This window comes from Corylus avellana, chromosome 10 (genome assembly GCF_965113065.1).
Source record: "Corylus avellana chromosome 10, dhCorAvel1.hap1.2, whole genome shotgun sequence".
Taxonomy (NCBI): Eukaryota; Viridiplantae; Streptophyta; class Magnoliopsida; order Fagales; family Betulaceae; genus Corylus; species Corylus avellana.
The window spans coordinates 4,941,353-4,962,310 of record NC_142499.1 but is presented as its reverse complement, the minus strand read 5'-3'; the positions used below and the strand labels follow the sequence as shown (position 1 = coordinate 4,962,310).

Genomic DNA, 20,958 nt, shown 5'->3' with positions numbered 1-20,958 from the left:
AGTTTATTAGATTTCCATGATCTGTTGCTAGTTTGGCATCATCATCACACTTGTATATTATCTATTATCAAAGGTCATTTGGAATTTTGTGACAGTGATTTGTTAATATATGGTACTAGTATATATAGCTAAGATGAATGAATGTGGACATTCTTCTTACTTAAATTTCTCATTTCTTCTCGATCTAGTATCATGCCTTGTTTATTTCAAGTTGGTTTTGTTTTACCCTGATAAATTATGCAACTGTTAAGACAGATTCCCTTCCCTCCACGTGCCCACAATTATGGGATTCTGTTCTCTTTTTGGATAGATGGGTGGCATTGTAAATGCTTTAATATGATGAATTTGTTTTTATTCATTTGTTATTTTGTGTAGAAATATTTCTACAGATGGGCCACATAACCTTGCTGCATCTGCTTAGGGATATCTTTTCTAGCATGATATTTGGAATATTTCAAAGTTTACCCTTTTATTACTCTAGGAGGAGATGCAAAACCTAACAAAAACATGTTTTTGCACCGTCCAAATGAAACGACCTTACAAGGGTCCCATGTGGTTGAAGCTAAATTACCTCTGCTTCTTTATTGTACCTCAAAGTAGATCGATTAAAGTGCCCTATACAGCGGAGCCTGTCTAATTTTCAACAGAAAATTTTGGCTGCAAGGACCATCCATCCATATTGAAGAAGGCCTTGGGAATAAGAAAAGAAAAGAAAGAAAAAGGCTCATTGATTCCTGAAATCCTGTGTCCGCTTGTGTGTTCTAGACATGTGGGGGACCCTATTTGCTGTGCTCTCTCTTTCTCTTTACAGCCTGTAACGAACTTTCTTACCTCCAGTCTTTTGTCGTTGCTGCTCTGTTGTCTGTCTCTTTCTCGTCCGCCCACATTCACGTCCTAGGGGTTAACAATGGCTTGGTGGCATGGTGGTGGTGGGGGAATGAGACGGTGAGCAGCGCAATGTTTTGGTTAGGGAATTAGAATTGAAGGGTTGATCTATTCAATTAAATAAGTTGGTCGGATTAGGGTTTGACCTATATGACATGATCTGATACCTACTATTCAGGGTTGACGAATAATATTTATATCTTTTGGGTTTGATGGATGGAAGAACCATCTCGTTCTTTAGGTAAACCAGATGAATTTTTTGTGATAAAAATTAAATCCTAAGGGTGAATAAGATATTTAATCCTTGTTTTTTTAAACAAAATTAATTAATTATTTTTTTTTCTCATATTTGGTATAATCTGGGGTGGTTGTATTTTTTTTCTTATTGTATTCCATGCTAATGTGTTGGATTATGAATGGTGGGCACAAAAGAGAGATTTTGTGCACGATCCACGTAAAAGTTATTCTCTATAGATTTACTAGCTTGAATAATTTAATCTGTTGAGAAAATATAAATTGATTTTAGGCGAAAAATTCAATGTATTTTGGAGATTGTTACTATAATTTGCATGGATGGCGACAATTGACAAACGTTACACACGTCGGCACTCTTATTCGGTAGGTCCACTGTAAAGCTGATGTAGGGCTGAGTCAGTCCCACGGTTCGAGCCCATTTGTGCTGAGTCAGGTATTGTAGTCTGTTACAGCCTTTAAAACTAAAAGGAAAGATTAGGGCCTTTTGTTTTGATTTGGTTTTTGTCTTCTGGGCAGGATAGGCCCGTTTGGATAATTCATTTATCTTGCTTAAGCACGAAGATTGGTATATTCGTCTTCTTCAGTCCAGGGGAGCCGTGATTGTATATCGAGACACCGTCGTGGAGGTCTAGAAAAAAGTAAAGGGGAGCCGTGATTATTTGGGCTTGTTTGTTTGGAAAATGTTTTCAGCTGAAATTATTTTTAAGGAAAAATGGTTTTTACTGAAAATATTTTTAGGATTTGGCTCGGCTGAAAAATTAGCAAATTTTCTTATATTTTCATATAATTTGGAGGAGTTGCGAGAAAAAGTGAGAGACGACGAAGATGAGTTGTAGAGGTAGAGAGTGAGAATACAAGGTCTTTGAGGGTGAAATTGAGATTCAGTGCAATTGTCTGTTTATATTGCTTGTAATTTGGGCAAGTAATTGTGAGAGGTGTATGTGAGGCCCACCTGTTTGGATAGGTGTTCAAGCAACCCAAGATTTGCCCTTTTTTGTTTTTTGTTTTTTTTTTTTTTTGAAGTGCATAATAGCTTGTCCTAAGGTGTAGGAGATCGGCGAAAAATGATTTACACGTGAAAAACGTAAGTTATTTTACTCTTCTTCATGAATGTTATTTTCTTAGATCAACTGAAATGATCAATGTTTTATGTTGTACCAAACTCTCAAAAATAGGAGAAACTTTTTCTAATAAATATTTAACGTCGAAACAAATGAGCCTAGGAAAATGAACAACAAGGACTATGTTTGTTAAATATTTTGAAAAATGTTTGTTGTGTTTTGATTTGAAATTTTTGGAGAAAATTCATTTAATTCTTTGAACTTTCATCACTTTTGTAATTACCCATCCAAACTAGTGCATATGTAAATTAAATTCAACAAATCAAGTACTAAGTAAAACCAAAATCACTTAACCATTAATTGATCAAGTAACAAAAATAGAACGTACCCGCAAAATTCACTAGGAAAATTCTCCAGTTTAGAAAAAATAAAATAAAACTAGGAGGTAAATTTGATCAACCCACTATATAAATCATGCGCCCACAAACTCTACCTCCTCCGGATAAATTTTCCTAGTGATTTATCAACGTACCCACAAACTCTTCTGCTTTCTTTATCTGCATGGGAAGAAAACACTCAATTCTCTTGTATTTTTATTTTTTATTTTTTGCTAACCACACCATGACATAACAATATAGGCCGGTTCTCTTAAACCAAAAAATTAGTGATTATATATAAATCGAAAAATAAGTAAAAGCCATTGAAAATCTTTAGTATAGGCCAGGTAACAGAAATATATAGAAAAGAAATACGTTGTATGAAACTAATTAATTAATTCGAGAGTTGTCAGCATGGCTCACAAACTTTACAGTATAATATTTACCTCTAAATGAAGATAAGATAGAAAATGAATAGAAAATTCTGGAGTTGGAAAAAGTAAAAGGAAGTGAAAATAACAATATATATACTTGCACCTCCTCGCAAGATATGCTTATTACTTACTTAATGCATATGCAACTTCTTTTGTCTCTCTTTTTCAACTCAAAGTTACTTGGCACAAAGTCTAGAGATGCTTTGCTTTTTTTTCTTTTCTCCTAGAAGTTGCTTGCCACAAAGGGGTGGAATTCGGCAAATGTAAATCTTTTTTTTTTTTTTTTTTTTTTTTTAGTTGAAGTTGCTTGGGCATAAAGTAAATATTTTGCAATCACAAATATTAAAAAGCTGCAAAAAAAATCTTACCACTTAGTTTGAGGCTTTGAGCTCCCTCTATACGACCAAACAGCTGCCAACCACCACTTACCTCTCCGTTGTGTTGCGCGTGCGAGTGAAAGCGAGAGATGGAGATGCAACAGTTTCTAAGAGAGTGGTTGACACATACTCATTTTGCCCATGGAAGCGATGACGGCGATTGGCATAAAGTGGCATTCGTAGAAGAGCTGAAAAATGATGGCAAGGAACAAGTTGTCTGTAAAGAGTGCAATGAATTGGCCGTTGTTAGGGGTTTAATAATAGAGGTATTTTATGATTAAAATACCTTAGGATAATATGTTATCTTTATAGATATCATTAGATTAGAGATTAGCATTTAAATATTAGAGATAAATATTATCATTAGAGTAGTTATTATAATTTAAATATTAGGAATAAGTATTATCAGTAGTTTATTCTAATTAGTCTTTTATAATTATCTATTTAAAGACATCAAGCTCATTAATGAAAAGGATCAGAAAATTAATCCCAAACCTTGAGTTTGAAAAGGGTGTTTTAGGTTTTCTCAAAATCCATAAGGTCTAGGTTCCATCAGAACCTAAAATCTATGCCCGTTACGTATTCACGTAACATTTGGTATCAGAGCCGCGATCTTGTTCAATGGCGAATCCAAGGCTAGATCGACTTGAGCAGCAGCTTTGTAACCTTATGACTATGGTTGAAGGCTTTATGAAGAAGATGGAAGAAAATAATGAAAGGATTCAAAAAAAAATTGTCTGCATTGATTGCCAAATTTGACAATGGTTCAGCTGATAACAACGATGAACTTCATTGCTACGAGCAGCCACAAATGGTGCTACCGCCATATCCCATGCTATCACTATATTCCCAGCCACTATTGGAGTCCCAACCAACCAAAACCATCCACAACGTTGTCAAATTGCAAGACCCATCGCAATGTCATTACATTGCATGGTCAATTGTAAAACAGCAAAGACAGGATGAAATGAAGGAATGTTCATCATTGTACGTAGCCAAAACAAGGCAACCATGTCCACCCTGTGCTCCATTGCAAGCGCCTTGTCGCCATCCTGTATCACAGAACAACAGGCAGTCCAATGTTCATTGGTAGTGGCAAGTGAGTGGGCTTGTGCAAACTTGGACGCTTGATGACAAAGAATTGATCCCACCTCTTGAACGGCCACCGAGGGAACGCCTGAAACGAGTAACGAAGGAAGAAAAGAATTTCTAGACCTTGAGGACAAGGTCTCCTTAAGGGGAATCGAATGTTAGAGGTTTAATAATAGATGTATTTTATGATTAAAATACCTTAGGATAATATGTTATCTTTATAGATAACATTAGATTAAAGATTAACATTTAAATATTAGAAATAAGTTTTATCATTAGAGTAGTTAGTATAATTTAAATATTAGAGATAAGTATTATCAGTAGTTTATTCTAATTAGTCTTTTATTTTACTATGCATTGTAATTGTCTATTTAAAGACATCAAGCTCATTAATGAAAAGGATCAGAAAATTAATTCTAAACTTTGAGTTTGAAAAGGGGTTTTTAGGTTTCCTCAAAATCCATAAGGTCTAGGTTCCTTCAGAACCTAAAATCTATGCCCGTTACGTATTCATGTAACAGCCGTAGTGGGTCCCACTTTCAAATGCAATACATGCCAATACCTCTGTCATGTATCATGCTTCGCCACATCAACCCTTTATTTTCATTTCGGTCGTAGGCACGATAATGATCAGTTGATCTTTATAGAAGAGCTGAGAAGTGACGATGGCAAGGAGGGAGTTGTTTGTATGGCATGCGAGGAGCAAGTAGAGGGTCCCGGGTACAAATGCTCTACCTCCTCCGAATGCAACTTCTGACTTCACAAATCATGCGCCCAGTTGCCCCGCCAAATACAGTGCCACCCCTCACACCCAAACCACATCCTTAATCTTATGCCGTCAAGGCAATATTCTAGCACTTGTAATGCTTGCGGTAAATGGTGTTGTACATGCATCTTTTACAGTTGCAATAAGTGCAATTTCAACCTTGACATCACGTGTGCTACATGCACACTGATTAATAATATTGATGATTGCCAACATGCATTTGTCCCATCCTTTAAGCATATCCACTTCACTTGTGAGGCATGTGGTCAAGAAGGCACAGACTTCGCCTCCTTATGTACCATCTGTCCACTTTTCATTCACTCTAGATGTGCTGGATTTCCACGCACCATCATAATTTCAAGACACCATCACGCCCTCACTCTTATATATTCCTTTCATCGCCAAGTGAAGAATTTCAATGACATATTTTGTAATTTATGTCGTCAAAAGGTGAAGACTGGGAATGCAGCCTTTTGTTGTCAAAAATGTAATTTTGTGGTACATTTGTATTGTGCAGATGCACGTAGACGGACAGATTTATATCTCGTGTTGCCACCTGAGAAATCTGTTGATGTTATGGAGATGATTAAGCCCGGTGATCAGATACAACATTTTAGCCATCCACATAATTTTATTCTTAGCCATGAAGAGGTTTTGAATCACAAGTTGTGTGATGGGTGTATGCAGTTTATAATCTCGGCCTCTTTTTACAAATGTACACAATGCCACTTTTTTGTCCATACTACATGTGCTCAATGACCAAAAAAGAAGAATCACATACTTCATCGACACAGACTCACCCTCCTCCCAAATGCACCTTACGACGGTGGAGTATACATTTGTGACACTTGTGGCCATTCTCGTCATGGCTTCACCTATGGATGTAAAGGTTGTGAGTATTATCTTGACGTTCAATGTTGTTCAATTCCAGAAATCTTGAAACATGAAGGTCACCAACACTCCCTCTTCCTTCCTGTAAGTTTTAATAAAAATTGCAATGCTTGTGATCATAATTACACGTATTCCAAGAACATAGAGGTATTTGTATGCACTACTTGTGATTTCGCCTTGGGTTTTGAATGTGTAACACTTCCACTCGTAGCTAGGCACAAAAATGATGAGCATTTTCTTGCACTCACCTATGTTGCTGAAAATAATTATGGAGAATATTATTGTCTGATTTGCGAAGAAGAAAGGAATTCAAATCATTGGTTTTATTATTGTGAAAAATGTGACTTTCCTGCTCATCCCCAATGTGTCCTAAGAAAATATCCATATATTAAGCTTGGAACAACTTTCAAAAGTCGAAGGCACCAACACCCTGTTACTATTGTTCAAAAGATTGGCGGCTGCCCTCCATGTGCTTCCTGTGACAAAACCTTTGAAGGCATGGCCATTAAATGCAATCCATGCAAGTTCATCAACCACTACTGGGATGAAGAGTAATAACATAAGTAATAACATGTTGGATCCGTAACATTACATGGTTGCGTGGATAATGGGTGCATGAGTAAGTTTGGTCGTTGGATTTATAAAGTTTCGGTTGTTGGGTTCAATAAAGCTAAGAATTTGTAATTTTGCTTAAGCTATATATCATTTTAGTTTATCCCTTTAATTAAGCTTGGAGTTGGTTTAGTTGGATTGAGAGTTGATCTTGAAGTTTGATAAGAACTATCAAGAGTAGTTGTTGAGTTGAATTTGTCTTTTATGTCTATTGTTATTGTAATCTTTTATTTCATGAGTTAATAAAATCATTACCCATTATTTTTCACACATGGAGTCAATCCACATCACCAAATTTTATGAAAATAGTAATAATTACTAACGGTAAAAAAACAGACACAAAAGAGAAAAGTATGGGCAATTTGATTATGTAGCTTGATATAATTCAAACAGTTTTGAACGGGATCTTGAATTTCGTAACATTCTTTTATATATATAATTCGAATATGAATCTCAATTGAGAATGGGCTGTTGAAACCGTGTTGGGCTCTCAGTTTTGGTGAATTGAGGGGTCCAGTGGTCATGTATTGGACCATCCAAGAAAGATATTGGTGCCCATCATGATCTGGTCCAGATATGTTAAATAAAGAAAACCTAGATATATTTTTTTTTTTATAGAATATTTCTCTTATGGACAATGTGATGTCGTATTTATAAAATCAAACACATGGGATGGGATAGAACAATATGGCACACGTGTCTTAACAAAATAACTTTCACACCTTCCCATAAGGAAAATTTTGTAAGATTTGTTTTTTTTTTTATAAGAAAAACAAATTTCCCTGTAATTTACCTCATGAGTTTGTTCATACATCTATGATAGTATGATCTATCCCTTTATCATTCTCTTCCAAACGGTTAAAGAGCATCTCTAGAAATAGCGACTATTTTAGCTGCTCAAAATGCATATAATTTTTTATTTTTTTTTAAATTGTTTCCGAAGATTTCATTACTCAAAGAAGACACGCCTTAATACAAAGAGGTGCAATCCCTTTCCAGATTTCTTCTTCGTTACTTGTAAGTGCTAGTTTTCAGTTTAAACTATTAGTTGTTCAATACAAATTCCAATAGACTATTTTTTCAAAATCTGTACTTTTTTTAAAATATTATTTTTGAATGTATTTTTTTATTGTGAAAGTTGAGGGAGAGGGAGAGAGAAGGGAGAGAAGATAATAAAAAAATGCCCATTTTGGTCACTCTAAAAAATTAACATTTTTTTTTTGAAGTGAAAAATTAAGGTTCTAATAATAGTGTTTTGTTGGCCAAACTAGTGCATATGTTAATTAAATTCAACAAAATCAAGTAGTAAGTAAAACCAAAATCACTTAACCATTAATTGATCAAGTAACAAAAATAGAACGTACACGCAAAATTCACTAGGAAAATTAATTCTCCAGTTTAGAAAAAATAAAATAAAATTAGGAGGTAAATTTGAGCAACCCACTATATAAAAATTCAAATACGATTAATGTGTAAATACAAAAATCCTTGCTGTAAAGAATGTCTCTTGCTGCCTTGCATCATCCGCTTCAAAACCAAACAATTTGACGTCATAAGTTTAATTATAATACCAAATAATTCTGCAATTAACTGTCACCCCAAGCAATCACGGTTTAGATACCATTTTGTTAGATATAATTATTGTGTATATATTAATTAAATTCAACAACTGAAGTGAGAAGTAAAATAAAAATACCAAGCAATTAATCCAATACCAATAGTCAATGGAGCAACTAAAATAGAACAAGCCAAATTTACGATGAAAACCTTCCGGTGTAGGGGAAAAAATCTAGTGAAATTAAAACTGCATCCAATGGCAAAAACCTATCGATCAGTTTTCCTTCACAAACTCTTCTGCTCTCTTTATCTGCGTGGAAAGAAATTAGAACACTCAATTCTCTTGTATTTTTATTTTTTATTTTTTGCTAACCACACCATGACATAACCATTTAGGTTCTCTTAAACCAAAAAATTAGTAATCCTATATAAATCGAAAAATAAGTAAAAGCCATTGAAAATCTGTAGTATAGGGTAACAGAAAAAAAAAAACCTCCATGTTTTTCACCATTTATTAATATATATCTATAATTTATATTTATCTTATTATTATTATTTGGGCTTATATTTATTTTATTCATCCAATGAAAAAGACATCTCTCATCTGCATCATCCAAACAGCTACAAATTTGACAATTTACCAATTATCGGTACAATTCAAAAATATTGACAATTCTAAAAGTCTGAATGTTGAATTACAATTTACCAATCACGTACGTACACTCCTATGAAGGGGCACCCCGTCCGCCCCCCACCCCCCCCCCCCCTTTTTTTTTTTAAATATATATATTTTTTAATTTTTTTTTTGTTATATATATATATATTAAGAGTGACACGTGTTATTATTTTATAAGTGTTAATGCGGGACATTAATGAAATTCATCAAGTGTTTTAATGGAATTTGACTGCACATGTAGTAAATAAATTGTTATTTTGGCTTACTCCGAGAACCTCTGAATTATTTTTTATATCCTAGAGAGCGATTTGTAATTTAGGTTAGGGTTAAATACTCCATAACCCCCTAGGGTTTCTCAACTTTATTTTTTTCCCCCTGTAGTTTCATTTTTATCACATGAGGTCCTTGTGGTTTTGATAAGTGACCAAATTAGCCAATCTGTTAGTTGACCGTTAGGACTGACACGTGGACCAATCAGTTGTCGATACGTGGCACATATTTAATTTTTTTTTAACAAAAGAAATGGAAAAAAATTGGGGGTGGCTCTTGGCCATTTGCGGGTGGCTCGGCCACCCCCTTTGGCCATGGGGGTGGCTCATCTGGCTGGATGGGGGTGGCCGAGCCACCCCTTGGGGTGGTTGGGGGTGGTTTCGGCCACCCCCTAGGGCTCCTAGTGGGTACTGGGGGTGGTTTCGGCCACCCCCTTGGGCTCCAAGAGCCACCCCCAATTTTTTCCGTTTTTTTTTTTTTTTTTTTTTTTAAATACATTTTTTTTTAAAAAAAAATTAAATATGTGCCACGTGTCGACGTCTGATTGGTTCATGTGTCAGTCCTAACGGTCAACTAACAGATGGACTAATTTGGTCACTTATCAAAATCACAGGGACTTCCTGTGATAAAAATGGTACCACAGGGGGAAAAAATAAAGTTGAAAAACCCTAGGGGGTATGGAGTATTTAACCCTTTAGGTTAATCATATGGATTAATTTTATATATATATACATATATATATATATATATATATATATATATTAAGAATAGAAAAGAAATACGTTGTATGAAACTAATTAATTAATTAGAGAGTTGTCAGCAAGGGTCACAAACTTTACAGTGTAATATTTTCCTCTAAATGAAGATAAGATAGAAAATGAAAAGAAAATTCTGGAGTTGGAAAAAGTAAAAGGAAGTGAAAATAACAATATATTCTTGCACCTCCTCACAAGATATGCTTATTACTTGCTGCATATGCAACTAATTCTTTTGTCTCTTTCTCTTTTTCAACTCAAAGTTTTGCTTGGCACAAAGTCGATCTAGAGATGCTTTGCTTTCTTTCTTTTCTCCTAGAAGTTGCTTGCCACAAAGGGGTGGAATTCGGCAAATATATTGTAAATCTTTTGCTTTTTTCTAGTTGAAGTTGCTTGGGCATAAAGTATTGGAATTGGGGCAATGCCAAATATTAAAAAGCTGCAAAAAAATCTGACCACCTAGTTTGAGCTCCCTCTATACAACCAAACAGCTGCCAATTAACCACCACTTACCTCTCCTTTGTGTGCGCGTGCGAGTGAAAGCGAGAGATGGAGATGCAAAGGTTTCTAAGAGAGAGGTTGAAAGGGATAAATTTCTTCCATGGAAGCGACAGGGATTGGCATCTAACGAGGTTCGTAGAAGAGCTGAAAAATGATGGCGAGGAACAAGTTGTCTGTACAGAGTGCAATGAATCGGCCGTAGTGGGTCCCACTCTCAAATGCTATGCCTGCCCATACCTCTGTCATCTATCATGCTTCAAAAACTCAACCCTTTATTTTCACTTCGGTCGTAGGCACGATGATCAGTTGATCTTCACGGAAGAGTTGAGAAGTGATGATGGCATGGAGGGAGTTGCTTGCATGGCATGCGACGAGCAAGTAGAGGGTCTCGGGTACAAATGCTCCACCTCCGAATGCAACTTCCGAATTCACAAATCGTGCGCCCAGTTGCCCCGCCAGATACAGTGCCACCCCTCGCACCCAAGCCACGTCCTCATTCTTAGTCTGCCAAGGGTAAAATCCAGTACTTGTAATGCTTGCGGTAAATGGTGTCATACATGCGTCTTTTACACTTGCAATGAGTGCGATTTCAACCTTGACCTCACGTGTTTTTCCCGAATACAAATTAATAATATTGACGACTGCCAACATGCATTTGTCCAATTCTTTAAGCAGATCCACTTCACTTGCGAAGCCTGTGGTCAGGAAGGCACGGACTTTGCTTCATTATGTACCATCTGTCACCTCTTCATTCACTCGAGGTGTGCTGGATTTCCACACACCATCATAATTTCAAGACACCATCACGCCCTTACTCTTATATATTCGTTTCATCGTCAAGCCAAGGAATTCAACAACATATTTTGTAATTTATGTCGTCAAAAGGTGACGACAAAGTATGCAGCCTTTTGTTGTAAGGAATGTGATTTTGTGGTGCATTTGTATTGTGCAGATGCAAATAGATGGGATAATTTAGAATTCTTGTCGTTTCCTGAGAAATCTGTTGATGTTATGGAGAAGATCACGCCATGTGAGATACTACATTTTAGCCATCCACATAATTTAATTCTTAGCCATGAGGAGGTTTTGAATGATAAGTTGTGTGATGGGTGTATGCATCTTATAATCTCTGCCCCGTTCTACAACTGTACGCAATGCCACTTTTTACTCCACACTACATGCGCTCAACTGCCAAAAAAGAAGAACCACATACTTCATCTACATAGCCTCACCCTCCTCTCAAATGCACCTTGCATGGGTGGAGTATTCCGCTGTAACGCTTGTGGCCATTCTCATCATGGCTTCACCTATAGATGTGACTATTGTGATTTTGATCTTGACGTTCAATGTTGTTCAATTTCAGAAATCCTGAAACATGAAGGTCACCAACACTCTCTCTTCCTTCCTGTAAGTTCTAATAAAAATTGCAATGCTTGTGATCACAATTACATGCAGTCCAAGAACACAGAGGTATTTGTATGCACTACTTGTGATTTCGCCTTGGGTTTTGAATGTGCAACACTTCCGCTCGTAGCTAGGCACAAATATGATGATCATCCTCTTGCACTCACCTATGTTGCTGAAAACAATTCCGGAGAATATTATTGTCTGATTTGCGAAAAAGAAAGAGATTCAAATCTTTGGTTTTATTATTGTGCAAAATGTGACTTTTCTGCTCATGTCCAATGCGTTCTAGGAAAATATTCATACATCAAGTTTGGAAGAAGTTACAAAAGTGAAAAGCACGAGCACCCTCTCGCTTTTGTTCGAAAGACTGAGGACTCCTCTCCATGTGATGCATGTGGTAAAACATTTGATGGCATGGCCGTAGAATGCACAAAATGCAAGTTCAACATCCACGACTGGTGTTCATAGTGTTTGCCGAAACATAAGTAATTCTGTGCTGCATCCGTAGCCGTACATGGTTGCTTGGGTAATGGGTGCATGAGTAAGTTTGGTTGTTGAGTTTATTAAGTTTCGGTTGTATGGTTCAATAAAGCTAAGCAATTGTAATTTTGCTTAAGCTATATATCATTTAGTTTATCCCTTTAAGCTTGGAGTTGGTTCAGTTGGATCGGGAGTTTATCTCGAAGTCTGATAAGAAATATTTATCAAGAGTAGTTGTTGAGTTGAATTTGTGTTTTATTTCTATTGTTATTGTAATCTTTTATTTCAAGAGTGAATAAAATCATTAGCCATTATTTTTCACACATGGAGTCAATCTACACCACCAAATTTTATGAAAATAATAATAATTACTAACAGTAAAAAACAGTCACAACAGAGAAAACTATGGTGAATTTGATTATGTAGCTTTATATAATTCAAACAGTTTTGAACGGAATCTTGAATTTCGTAACATTCTTATATATAATTCGAATATGAATATCTAGTTTCAACTTTTAATCTGCAAAATAAAATTGCAAATTGAGAATGGGCTGTTGTAGCTGTGTTGGGCTCCCACTTTTGGTAAATTGAGGGGGTCCAGTGGTGTGTTGGACCATTCAAGACAAATATTGGTGCCCATCATGATCTGGTCAAGATATTGTAAATAAAAAAAACCCTGAAAACCCGGCCCAGATATTTTTTTATATGTAGAATTCTCTTATTGACAATGTGATGTCGTATTTATCAAATCAAACACATTGGATGGGATAGAACCATATGTCACACGTGTCTTAACAAAATAACTTTCACACCTTCCCATAAGGAAAATTTTGTAATATTTGTTTTGTTTTGTTTTGTTTTTGTTTTTGTTTTTTTTTTTTTATAAGAAAAAACAAATTTCCCTGCAATTTACCTCATAAGTGTGCTCATACATCGATCATCTATCCCTTTATAATCTCTTTCAAACGCTTAAGAGCATATCTAGAAATAGTGACTATTTTAGTTACTTGAGATGCATTTTTTTTTTAAAAAAATTAATTTTAACTACTAGTTATTCAATACAAATTTCAATAGGCTATCTTTTCAAATTCTTTACTTTCTTTAAATATTATCTTTCAATGTATTTTCTGTTGTAAAAGTTAAGGGAGCGGGAGAGAAAATGGAGAGAAGATAATAAAAAAAAGGCGTTCACTATAGCAAAATGAATGAAAAATACTCGTAATAATTATATTTTATGACTCATAGAAAGAGTCGGTTGGATATGATCTAATAAAGTAAAATCAGAACTTTGTCCTATTTTTATTTATTTGTCCTCTTTGTCATGGCAGTCAATACTATATTATTTGGCAGGAAGAGACGGTGCAAAAGGTTTGAACACATGCATCATAGTTTATACACAGGAGATGAATTGATTTCCATGCATGTGTGAACATTGGAATTTTAGCAGTAAATTTTGTTCCAAGTCATGATTTGTGAAGAACTGGACTTCAGTCTATTGAATGCTGTGCCAAATCCAAGTCAAAGGAGGCCCAACTTATCAAAACTTTTGAACTTATCTTGTTCATAATATATATATTAAAAAAAAATTGTTCAAAAAAATTTGTCATTTATTTTCAAGTAAGGCTATTTTTACATATATTTTACTTCGACTAACTGACTTGATGTATTTTAAGATACATAATGTTAATCAATGTGATAATGGGTGTAAAATTTCTAAACAAAAATATTCATAAATAACCCAAAATACACGACTAATTAAACACATTAACAAACATGAATTTTAGAGACTTGAACAGAAATCGTATTCCATAAAGTGAAAGGGTTTAATGGGTAAAAGAAAACTTTCCATTTGGTCTGGTACACCGTGGGGAAATTGCAGATGATCTTTTAACAAAAAAGATCCAAAAGTAAAGAGCTATTTGAAAAAAAAAAAAAAAAAAAAAAGGAAAAAAAAAGGCATAAATTAATTTTTATTATTATTATTATTCTCTAAAGTGGTAGTTCAATGGCCCAAGAAAATCCCCAAAGTGATTAGGTACACATTAGGGCATTAATTAGAATAAAGAAAAAAAAAATTAAAGACCTAGATTGAAAATCACATAAAGAAGAGGCAACAACCATAAGATGAGAACATAGTGAGTTTAAGGCTTTAAGTCGCGTTTAAGATAAAAACAAATTACCTTGCACCGCTTCTGTGTTACAAATTGCGTTTTTTCATTTATTTTTCGTTTGAAAAATTAAATCAGTATAGGAAAGTAAGCTCTAAATTTCAAATTTTAAGGCTCTTGGTTGTGAACTTGTCATTATTTAGGGTTAGAAAGGTAACGAGATGAACGACAAAATGCTCAAGAAAGATAAAATTTAGTAGGGATGACCAAATCTCAAATAGGTAACTAGCTTAATGGGTTAAGGCCGAAAGTATGGCTAATACTATTTTTAATGGGTAAGGGCTAAAAGATTTTAGAATGAGTAACCAGCTGTTAGGTTTTAATGGATATGACCCAAAAGATTTTTTTGTATAGGAGCATTATATTTAGTGGGTGGGGGCAAAATTTTTATTGAATAAGGCCAAAAACAATTGTGGGTAGGACCCAGTTTTTATTTTTTCTAACTTGGGTAAGGGCCAATTGACTAAAAACTAAAATTTTAACCTTAAATTTTTTTTTACCCTAAAGAATGGGGGGCGATGGCCCATATCGCCCCCAGCCCCCACCTTCCGTCACTGTTTATAGTATTTTCCTCACAATAAACAAAAATGAATGCTAGGTGTTCTTCTCGACTTAGGTAGATATTATTTTTTAAAAACAAAATAAGAGAAATAAGGAAAGTTTCTTTTTTGTTTTTTAAGAAAATAATATCCACCTAAAATTAGGACAACACTAAGAAAGCACGTAGCATTTTCCATAAACAAATGCCACTGTGTCATGCATGTAAAATGAAGATAAGTACAAACAAATTAAGAAAGATATAAGTTGGAAAGAAAATTCTGGACTCGTAAGAAGTAAAAGGAAGTCAAAATCACAATATACTTGCACCTCCTCACAACTCACAAGATATGTTTATTACTTTCTGCATGTGCAATTTTTTTTTTTTTTTTTCAACTCAAAGTTACTTGGCACAAATGATGGAGTTCGGCCACTACAAATGCTCTGTTTTGTTTGTTTTTGTTTTTCTGTTTTTTCTGTTTTTTCTTTTTGTTTTTTTTTTTTTCTCCTTGAAGTGGCTTGCTACAAAGCCAAAGGGATGGAATTCGGCCACTACAAATACTTCTTTTTTTTTTTTTTTTTCCTTGAAGTTGCTTGCCACAAAGGGATGGACTTCGGCCTCTACATACAAATGCTTTTTTTTTTTTTTTCCTTGAAGTTGCTTGCCACAAAGGGATGGACTTCGGCCTCTACATACAAATGCTTTTTTTTTTTTTTTTTTTTTTCTTTTTCTTTTTCTCCTTGAAGTTGCTTGCCACAAAGGGATCGGATGGAATTCGGCCACTACAAATGCTTTGCCTTTTTTTTTTTTCCTTGAAGTTGCAGAAGAAGTAAATTTAATCACTTGATTACTACTTTAACATTCTCTCTTATGTGTGAGCTCAAACTCTATTTTTAATATATGAGGCTCAACATGTGAAATATTTAACTGAAATGGAAGGCAAATGATGGAGTTAAGATTCGAACTCTAGACATGGGACCTGCGGTGATTTAGCATGGTGATTTAAGGCGCATCTCTCATCAAGGTTGCCGACCGCCTCTGAGAAAAAAAATAAAAAAAATCAAACTCAAAGTTTCAAGATGTTCTACCCTGAGTTTGAGGGGGATGTTAGAGTATGTCAGGGGATTTGATTTTAAGATTTGTTGTAATTAATTTTAAGATTTGATTGTAATTAGATTTTATGGTAATCAAATTACATTGATTTGAATAATTACCATACTTATCTAACCATATTCTCCTATAAATAGGATTATCATGTATTGTAAAAGATATCAAGTGAATAAGAGTAAATGTAGCCTTAGGGCTTTATTTATGGATATAGGTCATAAACCAAACTATATAAAATGTTTTGTATTATTTATTTTATTCTGCTATTCTTTTATATTTCTATTAGCTTTATGAATTTCTTCTCTTGCCACAAAGGGGTGGAATTCGGCAGATGCAAATCTTTTGCTTTTTCACATTTTTTTACAAATAAAAAAATGTGAGAGTTAATACTTATGATGCCCTTGTAAAAAAATGTAATAGTTTTTTTTTTCTTTTAAAAATTACAAGTTCATAGAAAGAGTTTGTATTTGATTGAGGCGCTCTCCAAGATATAATAATTTACCTGTAGTACATAAAATAATACAACTTCGAGCCTTTAATTAGTTCAAATATATATATATATATATACTGGATTTTGCTTGATGAGACTTTTGACCGTAAATTCCTACATCTTTAAAGATGGAATTAGTTAGTTTATTTTCCGTTAAACTAAGGAAAACAAAGGAAATTCACTCTGTATTGATTCCTTCATTATTCATATATATATTCTTCCCAAGGATGTGTTAATTTACTTCTTCAAATCTCACCACGGATAAGTGAATCAGCCGCTCTATTTTTAAATCAGGATCTTATACAATTTCTTTAAAATTGTAAATTCTCAAATTACATAATGTAGGCAATTTTTAGGAATGAAAATGCTTGAAAAATTCTACATATTAAAAAGGTGGGATGTTATTGAGTTAACCAAAAAGAATTTTTTCCTCAAAAGTCTTTATCTTCACTTTTGTAGAGACACTTCTTATTCATAAAATCAAAAAATAATTTTTGATCGACTCAATTTTTCTACAATATAGAAAGCAAGAACCTAATGAAAATATACTCAATTCTCAACTGTAAGTTTGTAACATACCACATTTTTAATATGTGACATTTTTCAAATGTTTTGATGCCTAAAAATAGCTTAAATTACGTAATTTAATAATCTACATTTTTTTAAAAAAAATGTAAGAGATGATAATCCTCATTTCAACCCCAAATTTAAGGTTGATAACAAAATAAAATTGTTGAATAAAGCCAGCCCACCTAGTGTGTCGTGCATTCAAATTTATTTTGGGAGTTGATGTCTTTCAACAAGTCGTGATTAGTAAACAATAAATAGTTTGAAATGCAGAGGAACAGGTTAAGCTAAAAAGTGGGACAAAATTGTCCTACTTTTTAAAAGTTGAGGACAATTTTGTCCTACTATTTAAATTTTTGGCCCAACTGAATCTCGTCTATTTCAAATGAAATGGAAATGATCCTTTTCTTGGAGTAATGCTACGTACCATTAATTAATTAATTAATTAATTTTTTTTATTTTTTTTTTATTTTTTTATCTCCCAAAAACTTATGTGATTTTTAAAATTATCATTGAATTTGAAATGGATCTTAGACATTTTTTGGCAAAACTCATCCATCTTTAGAAATAAGAATCTTAGATGGACTAAATTTGTTATTTGTTTTAAATTTTTCAATATAATTGAGTTTGAATTTATTTATTTATTTATTTGATTTTTTTTTTTTTTATATGTCCACACAAGCGGGAAAATGAGAAAATAAAATTCGAATTAATGACTTCGGTTTTATGAAGCATGATCCCTAACTAATTGTTAACATTTTAGACTACCGATTATCGTAATTCTAAGCAATTCGAATTAGTGCCAATGAAACATGATATAGCATTCTACCAAGACAAAGGGCTCTTAGAAGAAGGCCTATAGAGCAGTATGTAGCGGTTACAGATCTGATACAAAACTCAATTCAAGGCCATTGATCAACAAGCTATTGTTACAATAGAAAAAGAGAAACAAGCTATTGATTTCTATACATATATATATATATATATATATATATATATATATATATATATATATATAAGAAATAGAGAAAAGAATTACGTTTGTATGAAACTAATTAATTTGAGAGTTGTCAAACATGGCTCACAAGCTTTAGGGGTATAATATTTTCCTCATAATAAACAAATGCCACTGTGTCATGTAAAATGAAGCTAAGAACAGTGAATGAAAGATGTAAGTTGAAAAGAAAATTCTGGAGTTGTTAAAAGTAGAACGAAGCCAAAATCACAATATGCTTGCACCTCCTCACAAGATTTGTTTATTACTTCCTGCGTATGCAACTTCCTTTTTCCTTCTCTTTTTGAACTCAAAGTTACTTGGCACAAAGTCTAGAGATGCTTTGCTTTTTTTTCTTTTTTTTTTCTTTTCTCCTACAAGTTGCTTGCCACAAAGGGGTGGAATTCGGCAAATGTAAATCTTTTGCTTTTTTTTTTTTTCTAGTTGAAGTTGCTTGGGCATAAAGTATTGGAATTGGGGCAATGCCAAATATTAAAAAGCTGCAAAAAAATCTGACCACCTAGTTTGAGCTCCCTCTATACGACCAAACAGCTGCCAACCACCACTTACCTCTCCTTTGTGTGCACGTGCGAGTGAAAGCGAGAGATGGAGATGCAAAGGTTTCTAAGAGAGAGTTTGGAACAGATTAGTTTCTACCACAAAAGTAACAGGGATCTGCATCTATTGGCATTCGTAAAAGAGCTCAAAAATGATGGCAAAGAACAAGTTGTCTGTATGAAGTGCAAGGAATCGGCCGTAGTGGGTCGCACTCTCACATGCAAGTCCTGCCCATACCTATGTCATATATCATGCTTCAACAGGTCAACCCTTCATTTTCACTTCGGTCGTAGGCATGATGATCAGTTGATGTTCATAGAAGAGCTGAGAAGTGATGATGGTAAAGAGGGAGTTGTTTGCATGGCAATGCCAGGAGCAAGCTGAGGGTCTTGGGTACAAATGCTCCACCCCCGAATGCAACATTCGACTTCACAAATCCTGCGCCTAGATGCCCCACCAGATACAATGCCACCCCTCGCACCCAAAACACATCCTTATTCTTCAGCCGCCAAGGTTAAATTCCAGTAATTGTAATGGTTGCGGTAAATGGTGTTGTACATGCCTCTTTTATAGTTGCAATGAGTGCAATTTTAACCTTGATCTCAAGTGTGCTTCCCGCACACAAATTAATAATATTGACGACTGCTGACATGCGTTTGTCACATTCTTTAAACAGATCCACTTCACTTGTAATGCTTGTGGTCAGGAAGGCACGGACTTCGCCTCATTATGTACCATTTGTCAACTCTTCATTCACTCTCGATGTGTTGGATTTCCACACACCATCATAATTTCAAACCACCATCACGCCCTCACTCTTATATATTCCTTTCATTGTCAAGCCAAGGATTTCAACAACGTATTTTATAATTTATGTCGTCAAAAGGTGAATACAGAGTATGCAGCTTTTTGTTGTTAGAAATGTGATTTTGTGACACATTTGTACTGTGCAAATGCACGTAGAGACAATTATTTAGATCCTATGTTGCTGCCTGAGAAAACTGTTGATGTCATGGAAAAGATCACGCCAAGTGTGATACAACATTTTAGCCATCCACATATATAAATTAATTCTTAGCCACGAGGAGGTTTTGAATGATAAGTTGTGTGATGGGTGTATGCATTTTATAAGCTCGGCCTCATTCTACAACTGTCCGCAATGCCACTTTTTTCTCCATACTACATGTGCTCAACTACCAAAAAGGAAGACTCACATACTTCATCAACACAGGCTCACCCTCCTCTCAGACGCATCTTACATCAGTGGAGTATACATTTGTAAAGCTTGTGGCCATTATCGCCATGGCTTCACTTATAGATGTGACACTGACACATGTAGGTTTAATCTTGACGTTCAATGTTGTTCAATTCCAGAAATCATGAAACCTGAAGGTCACCAACACTCCCTCTTCCTTCCTGTAAGTTCTAATAAAAATTGCAATGCTTGGAATCACAATTATACGCATTCCAAGAACGGGAAGGTATCTGTATGCACTACTTGTGATTTTGCATTGGGTTTTGAAAGTGTAACACTTCCGCTCCTTGCTAGGCACAAAAATGATGAGCATCCCTTTGCACTCACCTATGTTGCTGAAAACAATTCTAGAGAATATTATTGTCTGATTTGTGAAGAAGAAAGGGATTCAAATCACTGGTTTTACTATTGTGCAAAATGTGAATTTCCTGCTCATCTCCAATGCGGTCTAGGGAAATATCCATACATCAAGTTTGGAAAAACTTACAAAAGTCCAAGACACTAACACCCTGTCACTTTTGTTCGAAAGACTGAGGACTCCCCTCCATGTGATGCATGTGGCAACACCTTTGATGGCGTGGGCATAGAATGCACTCAATGCAAGTTCAATGTCCACTTCTGGAATCTAGAGTGTTAGCTGAATATAAGTAAGAACGTGCTACATCTGTAAAAGTACATGGTTGCGGGGATAATGGGTGCATGAGTAAGTTTGGTTGTTGAGTTTATTAAGTTTCGGTTGTATGGTTGAATAAAGCTAAGCAATTGTAATTTTGCTTAAGCTATATATCATTTTAGTTTATCCCTTTAAGCTTGTACTTAGTCCAGTTGGATTGAGAGTTTATCTCGAAGTCTAATAAGAACTATTCAGAGTAGTTGTTGAGTTGA

The 20,958-nt window shown here is 34.7% G+C and overlaps 1 protein-coding gene and 2 pseudogenes across 1 annotated transcript; all 3 read left to right on the top strand.

Moving 5' to 3' along the window:
- Positions 1-3,478: 3,478 nt before the first annotated feature.
- LOC148583280 (uncharacterized) lies at positions 3,479-6,427 on the top strand (annotated as a pseudogene).
- A 4,130-nt stretch (positions 6,428-10,557) lies between these two features.
- LOC148583279 (uncharacterized) lies at positions 10,558-12,121 on the top strand. The gene is made up of 2 exons (XM_088511066.1): positions 10,558-11,916; positions 12,044-12,121. Exons 1-2 carry the CDS (start codon positions 10,558-10,560, stop codon positions 12,119-12,121), a joined length of 1,437 nt encoding a protein of 478 aa, XP_088367192.1.
- Positions 12,122-18,866: 6,745 nt separating this feature from the next.
- On the top strand, positions 18,867-20,441 carry LOC148583278 (uncharacterized; annotated as a pseudogene).
- The last annotated feature ends 517 nt before the right edge of the window (positions 20,442-20,958 follow it).

What these genes read in the sequence shown, in the direction of transcription:
- LOC148583279 (XM_088511066.1), top strand. Translation starts at nt 10,558, where the DNA reads ATGGAGATGCAAAGGTTTCTAAGAGAGAGGTTGAAAGGGATAAATTTC. An exon ending in AACACTCTCTCTTCCTTCCT is followed by an intron (nt 11,917 to 12,043) that starts GTAAGTTCTAAT and finishes TTCCGCTCGTAG; the next exon opens with CTAGGCACAAATATGATGAT.